Raw genomic sequence first — 17592 nt, 5'->3', positions numbered from 1 at the left:
CAGCACTGACTCTCACAGTTTTCATGTAGGCTCGTGTTTGTGCTTTATCATAAATAAATTGAAATATAGACTCAGAATCCTAAGAAAAGAAAGGAGCTTTCTTGTAAGGATATCCTGTTAGATGCCACCTGCAATGACAATAGTTTACTCAACGTTTAACATATCAAGACCAAGTTAAGGATTCCTGGTTTGCCTCTCTTACTCACTCGATTAGCTAGTATTCTTTACATGGCTGCTGTCTGTCTGGCCAGCACTGGCGCTGTGGGGTTTGGATCTGAAGACAAGGCCTCTTGCCCACCAGGAGCTTCGAGTCCAGTGGGACAGAGGACACGTGAAATTACCAAGGACGAGACCCAGAGCTGCATGTGGGGCAGGGCAGGGGCATCATGTTCTACATGAGCAACACTGTGAGGTCACTTCCGAGGAGGGCCACCGAATGTAGGCTGGGGATTTGTCAGAGGTGCTTCTGGAAGCTGGTGCCAAATGCAGGAGAGCTCATGGTCAGGTGGAGAGGAGGAGGGTGGGCTTTGCAGGGAGAGGCTGGCAAGAGGGGCAGGGGTGTGCGTGGCTGCGAGACCCTATGCTAAGGAATTAATCCTGGAAGGTGACAGGATGGCAGCCTGGGAAAGGCTTCAGGAGGCAGTGCTGGCAGACTCGCCTGGCGAGGGGCCCGGACAAGGGTAGGGGCGGGGGAAGGAGAGGTTGGGCTTGTCAGGGTGGCATAGCGTTTGAGGACAGAAAAAGAGGGAGTTCAAAGACCATCGAAAAGATTTAAGCTCAGGAGAATTCAGAAGTAGGGAGTAACCAAAAGGGAGCCTTGTGAGAGGGAGCCCACTTGGAGGCTGGGAACTTCCAGGTTTTAAACAAACCCTCGGGGTGCTGACAAATTGCCCAGAGACACAAGCAGGGATGCCTCAGACCAGAGGTCAGCAATTTCTGGTCGTTTCGGTGGTCGCTGTCACGCTGCTCAGCTCTGCCATTGTTAAGTGAAAGCAGCCACTAACCATGTGACTGAGGGTGGCCATGTGCCAATAAAACTTCACCTATGGACACCGAAATTTGAATTTTACATAATTTTGTTTTTCTTTTGTTTTTTTTTTTTCTAACTATTTAAAAAAGCAAGGGCCATTCTGAGCTCACCATAAAAAACAGGCCATGGGGAGATAGGGGGGAGAGGCAGGCCCAGTGCTCCTGGGAGAGCGCAGGGCCAAGACACACGTGGGGTAATCCTCTGCTCTTTCCCACCGTCCCCTCCTTCGTCATCTCCTGCACATGGATATCCACGTCCTACAGGAGAGCGCCCAACTCCTCAGTGTGGCAGATGCTGCAAAGCCATTTCCTCATCATCTCCATAGCTGTGCCCTGTCCTTCCTCTCATGCGTCCCAAGTGCAGCCTCACCAGCCCACTGGCAGCTCCCACGAACCCATAGGTTTCCTGCCATTACATAATTTCTCCTCACGCTTCACGATCAAGTTTAAAATTTGCCGCTTTGGGAAAGCTTGTGCTATTCCCTCCAGGCAGAATGCGTTCCTTCCTCGTGCAGAGTAGGTCTCTCACTGTCTTCTATTTATTCACAATCTCTTCTTTGAAACTTGTTATCAAGAGAGAAAGAATAGATAGATAGATGACAGACAGATGGATGGGTGGATAGACAGATGGGTGGATGGATAGATAGCATGGATACATAGATAGAAGAATGAATAGACAGACAGACAGACAGATAGAAACTAGTGTGTCTGGAAGGATGCAGGTGGTTAAATCGATGTTTGATCACAACTATGATCAACCTGATAACAGTTGGTGAGATGTAGGGATGATATCCAGAGACTAGGGAGGTGGGTCCCACTTCTCTCCCCCATTCTGCATCTCCAGGGCCCTGCTCCTTGCTCCCAAACATTATGCTTCTTCCCAGCAACAGGCTCACTTCACTGTCTTGCTTTAGGAGCAACGACTCAATTCCTTGTGCACCTGAAGCAAGGATGCTCTAGGAGGTGACTGCAGAGTGCAATCACTCTGGTATCTATCACCCAGCACTCAGTCACAGAAATGGCTCCTCTCAGCTTACACCCTATCAAGAAACCTGACCTAGCCAGTCTCATCCTTAGTGGGCACTTTCCATGATGTTTGAAAAATCTGTCAGATGAATATAGTGGAAGAGAAATGGAGTCATCAATTTTCTTCTCAATAGATTGTGGTAAAAGGCTGCTTTTCTTAGTTTCTTGAAGACCCACTCTTGAAGTTTCGGTTCTATATTCTTATTTTGTTGTGGGTCAGCTGAAGAGCATGGCTCTGCCTAAATTTCCCACAACAGGTATTTTTTCTGGGCGGGTGAGAACTAATGCCAATGATGCCCGTGTGTTTGGTCGCCTCCTAGAGCTGTCCACTCACCCTTGCAACAGCCCTCGGAGGCAGCAGGGCAGACACGGCCACTGCTCCTCTGCTCTCGAGGAGACTAACGCACGAAAGATTGATTTGTCCAATATCATACAGCTCCTAAATGGAAGAGCTGAGAAGAGACCCGAGGTGGTTTGATTGCTAATCCACTACAGGGCAATTGTGACCATGAAGACGTGCTCTCCTGGTCACAACATCACCCAGAGGCTGACCACAACAGCAAGCTTGAGCAAAATCAGGCCTCACAGAACAACAGCAATGAATAGATGTGTGAAAATGAACACCAGTGAAAGTCCTCATCAGATCACTGTGACATGTCATTGAACTGGAAATCATGTGAGCAGAATCCTTAATTAGGCAGATTCCATTTCTTTTGATCCTTCATTTGCAATCGGATGAATGAAATTATAACAAAATCTGAAATTGGCAAATTATTATTACAAAATAAACAAAAGGAAAATAATTATTTTCTGTTATACCCTAAGTCACTCCCTTTCTTCCATTTTTCCTGTATATTAAGAATTGATATGCACAAGGATAATCCATATGTGATGCATCCAAGAAATATTAAATTTCATTCACTATACAAATTAATTGTTATTAAGGCAACGAATGACTAACACAACTTAGAAAGATGTGTAGCAACTCACGTTGCGTCGTAAAAAGGTTTCAGAACTCCCCAGGCATTCAATTCAAAACAATTATTTTGAGTGCTGTGATTTTAAGTAAATATCTTTTTCAGAGAGGAACTCGAAGATCTTTAAAAACCTGTCTCTGCCTGTGCTAGAGAACACCAAGACAAGACTTTCAAATCACCAAAACTTATACAACTCACATCACAACGGGTAAAATTTGCCAACTAAGTCATATCTCCTAGAATTTAAAGCAGAAACGTGGTTAGATAAATAAGTACAATCAGAGACATGCAGGCTTCCCCTCGGTTGTTCAGTGACTTACCAAGTTAGCTGTGTGATGAAATGGAAACTACTTTACACCACTGGCAGTGGGTTCAAACTCATGTGAGTGAAGACGAACTATCCGTTTTCTGTGGAGCACTTAGTGTTTTATTTGTTTCATAGGTTCTGTTTTATTGTGGATGCTGTGGTAGCTATAAGTATAGCCCATAACAAAGTTATGTCACAACAGGTGGCATTCCCAGGGTCCACTCTCCAGGCAGAGAACAGACCAGGGCCCATGCCCGCTGGAAAGAGGTGGATGACACCAGCAGAAGTTGTCTGCCCTTGGCTACACGTTAGAATCACTGGTAACTTTTAAAAAATGTCACCCACCGCACAAGGAATACCCCCAGGGGTTCTGGTTTAATTGGTCTGGGGAACAGCCTGGGCATTAGAGCTTTTTAAACCTCCCCAGTTGAATATAATGTGCATCCAAGGTGGAGAACACTGAGGAAATGCAGAGCTTCTCAAAAAAGCCAAGAACTCTGGCGTGCTACCACTGGCTCTCCTGGTTTTATCTGTGTTGGGGCCATCTGTTAAAGGAAGTTTATAAAGATAAGAACACTGTCTTAGCAACAGCATGAAGTGGATGAGCCAACGGCTGTCTGTCCCCATATTCTGCAAGCGGCCAGAACATGTTGCTTTGGAAGTACTGCGGGAAGAGCATTTCCCTCCCTCCTCAGACTCCTGTTCCCCCGCGCCTGTGTGAACCTGGGGCTTTAAGCAAAAGAGCCTGTGCTCTGGGCTGCTTTTCTTTGGTGCCCATCAAGTGACTGCATGCTCGACCAGTTTGTAGGAAACGGGTATACACAACAACAACATCATTAACGGCAAGCGCGACTCTCATGTATAAGATTGTCACCTCCTACCATCATATCCTTTGGGGGATATGTCCCTGGTTTGCACCTTGGGAGCTATGGCCCGCTTGCCATAAGTATGGCTGTCGTAACTGTTGTATTCAAAGGAAGTCTTGGAATATTTCTCCAGCTCTTTGGCCAAGTTGGAGCGAGGCGTGGTTGTGGGGACGTTGTTTCTGTAGCCGTAGTGAGGGATCTCGAGCTGCTTTACAAAGCACATTGGCCTGGAAGCAAACAAGAAACAGTCGACAGCTTGCTTTCTTGTGGCTGTGGACAAGATATGGTTCACGTTAAAATTAGAGCATCTTGTTCCATAACTGCATTACGGAGTCAGAACCTTGCGCTAAAATCACGAATTCTATTTTCCTGAGAAAAGACCAAGTATGCTGTAATTATATAGCATCAAATATGCTATCTACCTAAATGTCAACTTTGGCAATAAAAAGAACAAAAATAAAATATTCGACTTTTTTCTCTTTTCTCTTTTCCTTTTCAGAGTTTTTGTGGGTTTGATGAAGAATGAGATATGAAGGTGGGAAAGACTCTCACTCCCATGCACTTTCTTTTGCGGCAGTTTTGAAGAGCAGGAATTATACACAATGAAGTGAGCTGATAAGAAATTTCCCTTAAAAATATGAGGAAATGAAAGAAATACTCGTAGGGACACAGACTGAGATGAAACTAGATAAAAATTTATCTGGACAATAAAATGGGACACGGAGCCACATATTTTGACAAATAGCTATACTTTCAATATTTATACTTAATAGCCACTCATTTTTCTAAACTTTGGAATAAAATATTTAAATGGAGGCGCACAATTTTTCATTCATTAATATTCTATCTTGTTTTGGGTATGTGTGTGCATCTATTTATCTATCTCCTAGGTGGAAATTTTAACCTTTTTTTGGGAATAATTTTAGACTTACGGAAAAGCTGTAACCAAGGGTTTCCTTAAACTCTCACCAACTTCCCTCATGCGAACATCTTTATTGACCAAATCACCCACTCTTATTTTGATTTCATTAGTTTAGCCTATGTATTTCTTGTCAGATCAACAAAGTAATGTAATGATTAGTTAAATGTCTATTATTTGAGGCATTTTACCATATGGAGGGTGCATAAATAAATAACACCCTCGGTCTTGCCTTCAAAGATCATGTGGAATGCGACAATATTTTAAGAGTCCAAATGCAAGTAGAATTCTAGAGAAGAGAGATTCTGGCCATGAGATTCAGTTCAGTTTTCATAGACAAGGTAAAGCTTGAAGTGGGCTTTGCAGAATGGGTAAAACTGTTAAGATTAAGATCCAGAAGCAGGTGGGAAAGCATTCCAGGAAAAGAAACTACAAAGTCAAAAGGCGAGGAGCAAGGAAGCGAGGAGTATCTTCGGGGAACAGCAGGAGACCTGGGTGCTTGGGACCACATTGGGAATCTGTTCATTTGCCCAGTAGGCAAGGCCAAAGGGTTTGGGCCGGGGAAGGCATATTCTCTAAGCCTTCAAAATATTAAGGCCAGCTCAGAAGGAGGCGGACTGGAAAAAGGAATGAGGGAGAAGGCAACGCCTGATGGCAAGACAGAGGTTGTGATGAGATCCTCGAGGCAGGGTGCTGCAAAGGAGATGAAAACTTTGGACAGGACTGGAAGCGCTTACCTAAGTCTTATTCCTGTTGGACATTCTACTTAAAGACTTTTAAAATCTTAATTAGTTAAATGATTGTAGGTTGAAAAAAAGGAAAGCTATTTTTCTCTTTCCTTCTTTCCTGTTTCTTTCCTTTCACTGTTGAATGAGCATCCCTTTCATGGGGCCATCGTGGGGAGTATGAAGTTGCCCCGGTGGAGACCAGGCCCTCCAGACCTTGCCCATAACATGGACTTTAGTGCCTGAGGTGAGCGCTTGGGATCTGGACAACACAAAGAGCCCTGCAGGAGCGGCCAGTGCACCAGCCAGAGTTCAAGCTCCTCCTCAGAGATCCAGAAGTCCACACGACCTGGCCTGGCTCCTGGGCACTTTCTTCCATTGCAGGAGTGGCTCCTTTCCTTTTGTTAGGGGTCCTGTCCCACCTTACCCCCCCACAACCAGCCAGAGGCACGTAAAGAAAATTGTTTGTAGATGCACAATTATTGGCCCACAGTATTCTGTTTTGTTGTCATTTGATATGGTTTTCCATTACATCCGCCCAAAGAAATTCCAGACTGTGAAACCAGAGAAGCAACATAAAAGGCTGTTGTTTCAGGCTCCATATCAGAACGGAGGCTTGTGTCTAACAAGGTGATTTGCAATGACAGACGCATCTTGTCCATCTCAAGCTCCAGGGGAGCTTCTCGCTGGAATGCAAGCTTGGGACTGACCAGAGGAAGGGAGCACCACCACCCCGGTGGCTTTTCAAGAAGGGGGTGGGCCCAGGGATCTTTCTAGCTTTCTGGTCTGCCCAAAGTAGGCAAGGGAAGTTAACAAAAGCCTTCAGCCTCAATTCCTGACTTTTCTCAAAATCTCCTTTGGTTAAGAATCATCCCTTTGCAAACGTACATAGCCCAAGGGGTTTTTTAGGGAGAGTTCTCATGCTGTCAATAACTAACAGTGGGCTGAGGGAGGGCCCTCAGGGAAGTCCTATCATTACTTCGTGTCAGTCCTGTCTTCTGTGAGACGAATGAGTTACAGGCCCACTGGGGGCATGTTAGATTGGTAACCCACTCATAGAGAAATCTAGAAGAATGCACACCAAACTTTATTGAGGGTTTATCTCTGAATGGTAGGATCATAGATGATTTTTGTTTTCTTATTTTTGTCTATTTAAATATTTCTCATTTTCTATAAAGATTTTAATTTTTCTATTGAGGGATAAAAGAGAGTTTAATGACTGTGGTAAAATCCTTTCAGAAAGCTGTGAAATAATATACAACAAAACCAAAGAGGTATTCATATTGTCTGCCTAGTGATTTTTTCCAAGTGATTTATCCCAAAGAAATGATTTCACAGAAGCAAAATTGTGTGTGTGTTCTGACTGCTCTCTCTTCAATGGTAGAAGTTGGAATTAACCTACTTTCAGAGCTGGTGGCACCTCCCCACAGTAGAACACACGTTGCTATTAAGATGACAATTATGATTCTCATATAGACGTGGAAGTGTGTTTAGGGTATGACATCGACAAAAAGGCAGAAGAAACGATGATTGTCATCGTTTTCACACGGATGAGGGGTTGAAGGGCACGTGCAGAAATGGGGGTTGATGCTAGGGTTATGGGAGCGTGGATTTCTTCCTCCACTTCCTCTCCCAATAATCATTCTTTGCCACACTTAAAAAACAGTGGGTGGAACCAGGTGATCTTCGAGGTCATTCCTGCTTTAACCTTCAGTGATTAAGGTTTCAGGTAAGTCATTTAACCTCTCTGCACTCTGGTCTTCTCGCTTGTCAAGTGGGGACAACAACACCTCCTCTCGCCCACCTCTCAGGGTTTCTGAGGATCAAAGGACAGGCAGCTGTGAAGGTTTCACACAAGGAGCCTCTGTGTACACGCAAGCTGGTGTTCCCACCACCCTGACATTTTCAGAAACATTACCACCCTCCTGCAGGTGGGTGCTATGCCCGCTCCTCCAGACTAAGATAAAATTACTTTGGGCATCTCATTAATTTTGAAAGCTTCCTTTCATCTAGAATTCGTACAATTATGAAATATCAGAGCCAGAAAGAGAGCCAGAAACAATTTCATCTGCTTCTGTCTTCTAAAAACTTACAATGGGTCAATGAAAACCCAGGGAGGTGAAGTGACCTCCCGCTCCCACATAGCGCCCAGGACGGAGCGAGAGGTGGGCTCGGGTCAGCTACCACCTTCATTCCTGTCACTAAGCATGACCATCCACCTCACCCAGTGTCCCGAGCACTTGGGCGTGCTGGGGCCTGGCTGTAGATGGGGCTCGTGGAATGACACACTGCGTGTTCGGTACCTTAGCACTCGGTCTGAGGCCTGGTTGGACTTGGACACGTCACAGCTCTGGTGTTTCTCTTGGGCCTTTGCCAGTTTCTCTGCTGCAGCAATAGGGCATCCAGAGAGGCTGGAATTACAGAAAGGGAATTTAATTGTCTCCTCAAATGGCTTCGCAGCACACTGACCCAATCCTCCCCTCCCCTCCTCTCCCTGTCAGCACGGAGAGACCCTGAGGCAGGTCCCCAAACCTGTCGCGGGCTTTCCTGATGGAATGAATTGGGAGAGGGAAAAATAACCATGTTTGCAGTTGGCATGTTTTCCTCTTGGTCTCCAGTAGACAGTGCCGATGGCCATAGTATGCATAAAGTGTACTCGGTCCTTTCCAATGACAGCAAGCCAAATTCCGTGACATTCAAGAGAACATGAGCTGGTTAAAATTTTAGACACAGATGCCATTCTGGGATGTTGACTGTTTCTGGAGACGAGGAATTAGCCGCTTGGGCAGCATGAGGTTCTAAACAGCCCAAGAAAGGCAGCTCTCTGGTTGGCACCAGAAGATGGAGCGCTAAGCGGATCCCGTGAGCACTGCTGACCGTCGTGCTTTGGCTTGTATCTGGCCAGCTCGTTTGCGTCCTCCCCAGGAAGAGAAAGGGAAGTGGAAGAGAAGCAGAATAACTTCCCCAAGTACTCTGAAATGTTTTTTTGAAATACAATTTATGGAAGAGACAACAGATTGGCTCTTTTGTGTTTGAGCTTATTCTTCACGAAATCATGGTGTCTGTTCTTTGTGTATCTGTATATATATCTGCACATAGGCACAGATGCTTACTCCATGTATGTGTAATGTCTCAAAAATCAATGACTGTGTGAAGGTTTGGGGATGAAGCTGATCCTGTAAACACTGTATCGAAGAGTGCCCCGCATGAGCATTCCCAGTTTACTATCATTTTCCCCCTCTGCAGATTAAGCCCAGGAATATCTCTGAAGGGCACTAGGTTGTGATTTGTTTCCATATAAGTTTGACACAAGTAGTTAAATTTACCAGTCAGACAAACAAAAATGAAAGTGAGACTCATAACAGTTTCCTCCATTTAGACATTATTTTACATGAACTTATGAAGCTCAAACTATAGGCTACAAGACAATTCTTAACAGAATCACTTTTTGGCTACTGAAAAAAAAATCTGACAAACTGAATATTACAGGAAACTTAGTAAAAGTCAGAATACGACAGAGAAAGAGAATTGGAATTTGAAAGTGTGATTCTGAGCATGCTCATTACAGCAATAGTCCAGGAAAAGCCTCTTTGCCTGGCACACTGTCGCGCCAAATGTTCCCCAGGCAGCACTTTAGGACATCTGCTCGTATTCTGATGATGTCCACACTGCTGACCGGGGCTTTCAGCAGAGTTTCAAGGGGACAGCAGAGTTACGTCACGCACTGTGCAGTCTCACTGTGTTCTGATTCCATCCTGTAGGAGGCACATAGGACAGCTCCTCCTGACCCCTTAGAGATAATGGAGCCTCTACTGCCTTCCTTTGAGTCGTTGCAAATGGTCATGGTTCCATCTTAGATATTACACCAAGGAAGGCGCCTTCCACTGGACCACTACCCCATCACGTCCAGTGAGGTAGACAGCTAAACAAATTTCATCTGCGAAAATGGGCTCTGAGCCTTTGACTTCCCCGTGCACTATGCGACAGCACTCTCCAGCCTCTGAAAGCCATATACTGAGGGCGTGTGTCTCCTGGGGCGGGAAGGAGGTGTGTGCAGGGGCGTGCACGCCCTCTGGAGGTTGTGGGAACACGGCTGTCAGGGAACTGCCTTCCCTGCAGCGCAGAACACAGGAGCGCTTTGCTTACCTTCTGTGCGAGTTCCTGTTGCTATTTACATGCCCTCGCCCTGTGCAGCCCGGAGTAGGACACTTGAGAACATTTTCATGCATGGCAAGAACTTGACAAGGAGAGGCAGAGAAAACAGCCCAGCATTAAAACATAGAAATGGTCCGAAAACAAGAATATGCAATCATTTTAACAGAGGTTGGGTTAGTTTACAACAGACAGTCCTACAAACATTTGTGATGAGCATGGTCAGGAAAATACAGGTAGGAAGAAAAAGGAGGTTGTCTCAACCTTATTCTAATTGGCATGCAAAGCAGGGTGCGTGGACGGGGAGCCGTGGAGGTTGGAGCACATGATAACTGAACTGTTCCAGATGGGATTGGAAAGCAAAGGCCCCTGGTAGGTCTCCCATACATAAGCACCGAGGGTTGATTAGCCATGTAACAGCACGTAGAGTGGTAGTTCTTAAAACATGCCTATGCTTTGGAAACACACAGTGTTATGAAGGCGTGGTCATGGGTGAATAGAGAACCCCAAACCTTATTTTTAAATAAGATGAATTGAATAATGACTTTTCACCTAGGAATTAAATATTTTATTGTCTCGAGTGAGCTACAGTTCATCCTGTGAAAGTAACAAGTGGGAGACAGCACGACATGGTCTTCGTGGTGAAGGAAGATGCAAGCTACTGTCAGGAGACAGCAGTTAAATTTACCCGGCAGTGGCAATGGACTGTTGGCATACCCTCTCTTTCCTGGTCCTCAGTGAACACACCACTGCTCTGGACTGTGGGGGAAGGCTGGCAGGGGTGAGAAGTGCTGTTGGAAAGCCAAGAGAATTGGCCCCGACACTGGCACCAGCACAACTGTCTACAAACTCCAGACCTGGGGACTGTTGGAGCTTTCCCTGCCAGCGAGGTTATGCCAGGCGAACATGGAAGGACCATGAAAAACAAAGCCCACCCACATTGGTTACATAATTGTATTTTCTACAATTTTCCTCCTTCTCTAAAACGATCTCTCTCTTTTCCCTGCAATCCACATGCTATTTCCATGTGACGTTGTTATTACTTGAGTCCACTTCTTAGCTCCTCAGTCCTGGTCAGTTCCTTAAAAACTAAGTCCATTTTGGTTTCATCTTTATAGCTCTCATACCTCCTGGCTTGTCCTTACATATAGTTGATGCTCGACAAATGGTGATCAAACAATGGAGAGCCGACCTTTGGCTCGTTTTGTGTTGGGAACTGGCTGGGGCGGGGGGCGGGTTTCAGGAGGTCTCCTTCCTGGGGAATCTAGGCACAGCTCCCTGCATCTTTGCTCTCCTATCTCAGAGGAGGGAGTGTCCCCCAGCTCAGGTGAGCTCTTCAGTATGCTCTCTCACCTGTCCTTTTCTCTTTCTTTCAGGGTCTTCATTTACCTGTGTCCTTCATTCTTTATTCTTTACTATTTTCCTATCATCCTGTTATAACATTACAGAAACCCTTCTGATGACACAGCTTTTCTCTCAAATTAACATACATCTTTCCTTTCCTTTTATGCTAAACTTTTCCAATATAAAGTCCCCCTGGAGCTAACAAACACCTTCCATGCTTGTCTATGGTATAGATCTCAAATTGATTGTGCCTCTCTCTTCTGCTAAGTGAAGACATGGACTCCTTCCTAACCATTGTCAACTGGGACCCACACTTGAGATGGAATTTGTTGGCCATATTTTGTCTACATTTGCCTCTATTTCCTAAACCCCATGCACATTTCTCAAACTTCTGCATCATACATGGCTCCTATTCTTCGCTATAGTTTTCACATTTTTCTCCTAGTTGTTAACAGCAGGCTTTTTTTGCTCAATAAACTCAATGACCTCTTTACTCCCTTCTCTTAGACTTCTTTGTCCAAGATTATCTTGGACTTCTTTCTCAGCCATTCCCTTCATATGTGGGACCTTTTCAGAAGTACCATCCTCTTCTCATTCCCTCTGACTTCTCTCTTTCCGCCTCTCTCCCTCTGCTTCATTTTCTACACACTCACCTCCAAACCTTCCTTTTTTGGCTTCTGTTTATTCTTGCTTTATGCCTCTTCTCTGGGCAGTTTCATTCTCAGTTTCTACCACTGCTCAGAGGGCAGATCCACATAACCACCTTGTTTTCCTGCTGCACCTGACCTTCTCCAGCTCTCCGGACCCCTCCTCCCCAAAGCCTGCTAGGAGTATCATACAGCGCTTCCAATTTAAATTGGAAAAATGCGAGTCATGAGTTCCCCAATTAGATGTGGCTCCATCTCTCAATTCTCTACATCTGTTACTGGCGTCCTCCTCCTTGCCATTGACCAGGCCAAGAATCCTGGTGTTGTCTCAGTCTCCCTCCCTTTCTCCTCTGTCTCACCTACAATGGTCTTCAAGTCCTGCCAGCCTGTGTCTGGAATGTTTCTTGAATCTGTCCCAGCCTTTCTCTTCCCATTGCCACCGCCTCCTTCATGCCCTGATCTCTTGTGCGATCCAGTGCGGTAGCTTCTCTCTCACACAGAACCAGCTAAAGTGTGACCTCAGTGAAGCTTATGGGTCCTCGGGGGAAGTCACCATCCCTGAACTCTCGGGGGCGTGTCCACAGCGTGCTGCTGAACCACCATCACATGACGGCTGCACTTTGTCCCGTGTGCACGCCCCATTCTAAGCTGGATTGGGAGCTCTTGGAGGAGCAGCCTGGTGTCTAGTTCAGTGTGCGCCCTGTGTTTCTGACACAGTGTGTTTCAAACTGGGGGTGCAAACTCCTTTATTGAATTCAGCTGGACAGAAATAATGATTAGGAGAAGCTAGCCCAGGACAAGCTGAAAAAAAAGGCATGCCTTCTATGGAGTCGAATTTTTTTGCATTTTTACAGTATTATAAAAAATTATACCAGGTAAATATTTAGAAAGGATCTTCTACAGATGCCCAGGAAGGCATTTGTGAGAGTGGCGTCAGACCTGAGTCCCCACTTCTCCATGGGCGAAGGTGAGCCGAGGTGTGATCTGACTTGTGGTCTGTATGAGCACAGACAATATGCAGCTCATCAGAACAGGGTCTTATTTCTGCTGCATTTAGATTTTTCCTGTCAAAATGTAGTCGGCAGGATGTCTCAGCCATGAAGAGGATCTGATACTCTACTTTGAAGGTGAAAACATATGCCTTAAAAAAATTGCATAAAGCAGCTCTTTCTTCTTAAGACATTAGAGTTGGGTCCTAATGCCTCATTTTGTAGATGAGGAAAATAAAGTACAGACAGTGTGTGACATGCCCAATGTCACACAGCTTGTTAGGGCTGAGACTGGAGTATCACACCCAGGTCTCGGTGGAAACAGGCGTGGGATTCAGACAGATGTGAATTTAGATCTTAGCCCAGTTCTCTGCTTAGGCAAGTTAGTACCTGCTCAGATCAGTTTAGAAAGTATCGAGTATCTTTAATTTTCCAGGCTCTGTGCCAATCCCCGGAAAGAGAAAAGCATGATAGACTCTGCTCCTCATTTTCCTCATGTGGAAAACAGGGCAATACTGGGGATTAAAGGAGTCAGTGTTTGTCGAATGCGAGCTGAGTGCCCGACACAGAGAGTGTGCTTGGAAACGAAGCTGAGGTAGTTAACCCATGCTGTCTCCTTGCTCATGTAACACACGGGGGCAGAGCCATGCACTCGAGTCTGTGTATTTCCACAACTGTTCACGTCTGTTCACAGGATAGTTACAAGAAACATGGGCTTATTATTTTCAGTAGCCATTTGAAAACCTGGAACCTCTAGCTCCTAAAAATATTTCATCTGAACACGTTCAGCTAACCCTGTTTTCTAAGCCTCAACTACTATTATGAACTTTTCTTTGTTCTGACAGATTTGTTTCCCAAGTATTCCAAAGTTAGCCATTTTAATGGAACAATTCTCCAAAGTTCCTCTAATCAATCAGCTGGTCATCTTGTCATATCTCAAGCCAAACTGTGACATTTCCCCCTAGAAACTATGTCTCAAATAATAAGGAGAATCTTTAACACACCTTAGACTCAAAATCAGGATTTTAACCTCACAGAGTAATTTCTGGAAATATGCCTTTTTCCTAAGCAATCAATTCTAGTAGCATTTAAATAGCTGGCACACTGTATATGCTGAGAGAAAGATAAACAAAAAAGGGTGTACATCATTTCAGTTCTAAAAGAAATTTAGTTGTTTTCATTGATTTATTTCATATTCTCAGAAACTAATTTAAAAGAATGCATAACATCAAAACCCACTGACTTAAATCTCCTTATTTAAGATTTTGCTGTGTAGAAATGTTGGGACAACTATGACATAAAACAGACTTCACAAGTAAAATGTAATAAAATATAAGTATTGATTCACAGATATACAGAAGTTCAGATAATTGGACAAAAGCAGTCTCAAGGTCCTTTTTCTCAGGGATTCCTAGCAGTTTAGTGCTGGGAGTGATGTCTTAGAGACTGTCTAAATTCTGTTCTGTAGTTTGTGAGGACAGAAGGAGAGAAGTGACTTGCCTGAGGTCACAGAGCAGGTCAGAGACGAAAAAAGGACTGAGCTGAGGCCTGTCTGCTCAGCCCGGCTGCAAGGAGAAACACTGCGTGGTGTGCCACTGTCCTAGGGCCGACCTAGTGGGAATGTTACCAAGAAAACGCTGCACGCTGTAGGAGCAGGAAGGCTGCACGGGCCCAGGGGTGCTGGGTGAGTTGTCCATCAGGACAAGAAGGTGCTGGTTAAATAAGGTTTCACTGAGCCGCAGATGGAAATGACAAAGGCAAGAGGGATGATGTAAACAGAGTCACAGGTGTGTGTGCTCCCAAGGGGATTGGAGAAACACAGACTTACTTTCTGGAGGGACCCTATCTTTGTGCGGGCATCCGGACAGACTGCGGTGGTGTGGATAAAGCCCAGTTACGTGACCAGTTCCATCGCACCCTGGGGTTGGACACTTGCTCTCTTTCTTTTCTGCTCTCGAGGGATCTAAAAGCGACAACAGGTGTCAAGAGAATGAATGTTTTACCCATTGAAGACAAATGTGATTATTTAACAATCTGAAGAGACCTCGATAAAGAAAGCAGGTGTCAGGGGGACAGGCTGTGGCATCAGACTTTTGCATAGGTAGTTCTCTGGTTTTGGGTGATTTTTTTGACCTTAAACAGTATAATCATGAATTATAAAATATTTTACTTTCTACACTAAAGAAAAAAAAAGACTATGTCTATCTTAACTCTTGATTAATCGTTTTCCCGTGTGTTACATGATAAGCTGTGTTGCTCAAAGAAATCAACATAAATAATGATGAGACAGTGACCTTCTCAGAGAACAAGACATTACCATGATCCTTCAGCAATCGCTCCGTCAAAGCCAATCAGGGAACATCATGCCATTCAAACAAACTTTAGCGGAGTTTCTTTCTTATTAAGTGCTCTGATCATATACATTATAAGCTGCAAAATTTTACTGGTGTTGAAATTTATTCTCTTGCAACACTGTTCCTTAGCATTCCAATTCAGCGCTTTTCTGAAAATAAGCTGAACTCTCAGAAGGCACTGTAAGCGAATGACCAAAATGGTGGAAATCCCACCTGACAGAGGTGATGTGCAATCAAAAATGTTTCAGAAGCTGCTGGAGCAACCATTTGTTTTGATTTCTTCATCTGCACTTGGAACCAGAGGAAGGCTCTTTAATGCTGTGCATGCATACACGAAATTAAGAGGAAATGGGTTCATACAGCCCTGCCTGCTCTCAGCAATACCAGTCGAGGGAGCAGCAGAGTAGAAATTGGGTCAAAACTTGAATGCCAGATGCCAGAAATGCAATGATATTGCTAATAAAATTCTTTCTATGTCCAGAATTGACCACAGTTCATAAAGTTCCAGAAAATATTTCTAAGATAAAACTCAAACAAAATAGTAATGTAAGGGCGCGAAAGACTGTTTTTGAGCCAGTTTTTGAAAACCAGTTGCACAGGTTATCAACAGATAGTGACTACTATGATTTGGTCTAGTGAATGCCATGTTAAAATTTCTTCAGGGGTTTAATATTTTTATATTGTTACCCCATTAATCAGGCCAATCATGGTTGCAAGAAAATACATGTTTCACTTTTGGTTAACAATTCATTTTATAGCAAGAAAAAAAGTTTGGTTTAAAATTTTTTGAACACTTACAGACTTTCTTCTTAAGTCATTCGTGTGAACTTGAAATAGACAAGGGACTCACAGGAATACAGAAAAGCTTTAACGTTATATAAAAAGGCCCCCCTCCTTTATCTTTTTTATCTAGCATTTTATTCTACACAATGTCTTTCAGGTCTTGGAGTCTCTCAAACCACTGCTGGTGATGAGGGAAATATCTAGATGCAACTGTCAGCTACTTCCTATGATTATTTGTAGGTAATACTCTCTGAAAACAAACCTAAAATTATGTTGTTGTGATTTCAATTCCTAAATATCTTATTGGAGCTTCTCTTAAGCATGCAAACTAAAAGTCTAGCATTTTATTGCCTTTCAAGTAATTTCACAGTAATATTGGTACAAATTAATTAATGCAAATACAAAATAGTAAGTGCACAGTAACAGTTTCAAAGGAAAATACTGATTATTTAAAATCAGAAACTAGAGATACTGTTTAAAATCATAAACTAGATAAAAACGACTTTTAAAGGATAAAAAAATAAATTATTTTTAATCATTAAATGACTTTTTCATTAGGACACTTACAATTATTATTTCACAAATTTTGAAAACGTTCTGAAGTTAAGTACAGATTTGTATGAAAACAAAGTGGCTCAAACTCTCAGTTTTTGGAAGACGACAAGGGCATAGTCTCCTCTCGATGCATGGGTCCTGGTGGAGGCGGGGCCGCCGGGCGCCTTCACCATCACCTCCCTTGCTATCTTAGTTCTCACAATCCCAGCTCATCCTGAAAACATTCGAGAAAACACAAAGCAGCCAAGCAAACAGGCCAAAAATTCAACTGAAAATCTTGCAACATCTATTAGAAAAACTGTGCGCTTGGTTTAGTCTGCTCGCCTTACTCCCTTTCAAGTAGATTCTTAAAGAAGAAAGATAGAGGAGATGCGTGATAAATTTCTTTTGCTTTTGCTCAAGATTTTGGAAAGGTTACTCATTAATCATTTAAATCATTTTGAGAAGATTGTGTATAAACGAGAAATCATAAGAGTGTTCTCTCCGGCTTTAATAAAACAACAGAGAAGCTGAAAATACAGACTGTTGATCCACTATGTGGTTGTAGGAACTGTCCACTGGCAGTGTTGGTAAGATAGCACATAAATTTTTTTAATAAGGAGGGCATTAATCTCTTTCCCCCACTTTGGTGTCCCTGCTTGGCTTTATTTATTTGGTTCTGAATACAACTACGGACATCTTCAAAGGAAACTTGGGGACGACGTGGAACACATCGATCAGAAACAGAAATGAGCTTTGATCAGAGGAAGAAGCTCTGGAAAAACTGGGGAGAGGCAGAAATGAATGCTTTCCAACTCAGTTGGAAAGTCCAAATCCCCAACCCTTTCCTCATTTCAGGGAAAAAGCACATCTCAGTTTTTACTGTTTGTTCCCACTGCTGCCCCCATTTATTTAGGGGAGGCAAGTGGTTTGAATTCCA

General features: G+C 43.8%; 1 protein-coding gene across 1 annotated transcript in view; it reads right to left on the bottom strand.

Moving 5' to 3' along the window:
* The window catches only part of MYT1L (myelin transcription factor 1 like), a 155501-nt gene that overhangs the window by 86200 nt on the left and 51709 nt on the right, over positions 1-17592 (bottom strand). The window contains exons 6-9 of the mRNA XM_046660145.1: positions 14810-14944; positions 9996-10086; positions 8153-8260; positions 4221-4432 (exon numbers count right to left, since the gene is read on the bottom strand). Of these exons, the coding sequence (XP_046516101.1) occupies positions 4221-4432; positions 8153-8260; positions 9996-10086; positions 14810-14944 (546 nt within the window). The remainder of the gene's footprint in view (positions 1-4220; positions 4433-8152; positions 8261-9995; positions 10087-14809; positions 14945-17592) is intronic.

This window comes from Equus quagga, chromosome 5 (genome assembly GCF_021613505.1).
Source record: "Equus quagga isolate Etosha38 chromosome 5, UCLA_HA_Equagga_1.0, whole genome shotgun sequence".
Classification (NCBI taxonomy): domain Eukaryota; kingdom Metazoa; phylum Chordata; class Mammalia; order Perissodactyla; family Equidae; genus Equus; species Equus quagga.
This window is presented reverse-complemented; position numbering and strand designations above follow the sequence as displayed.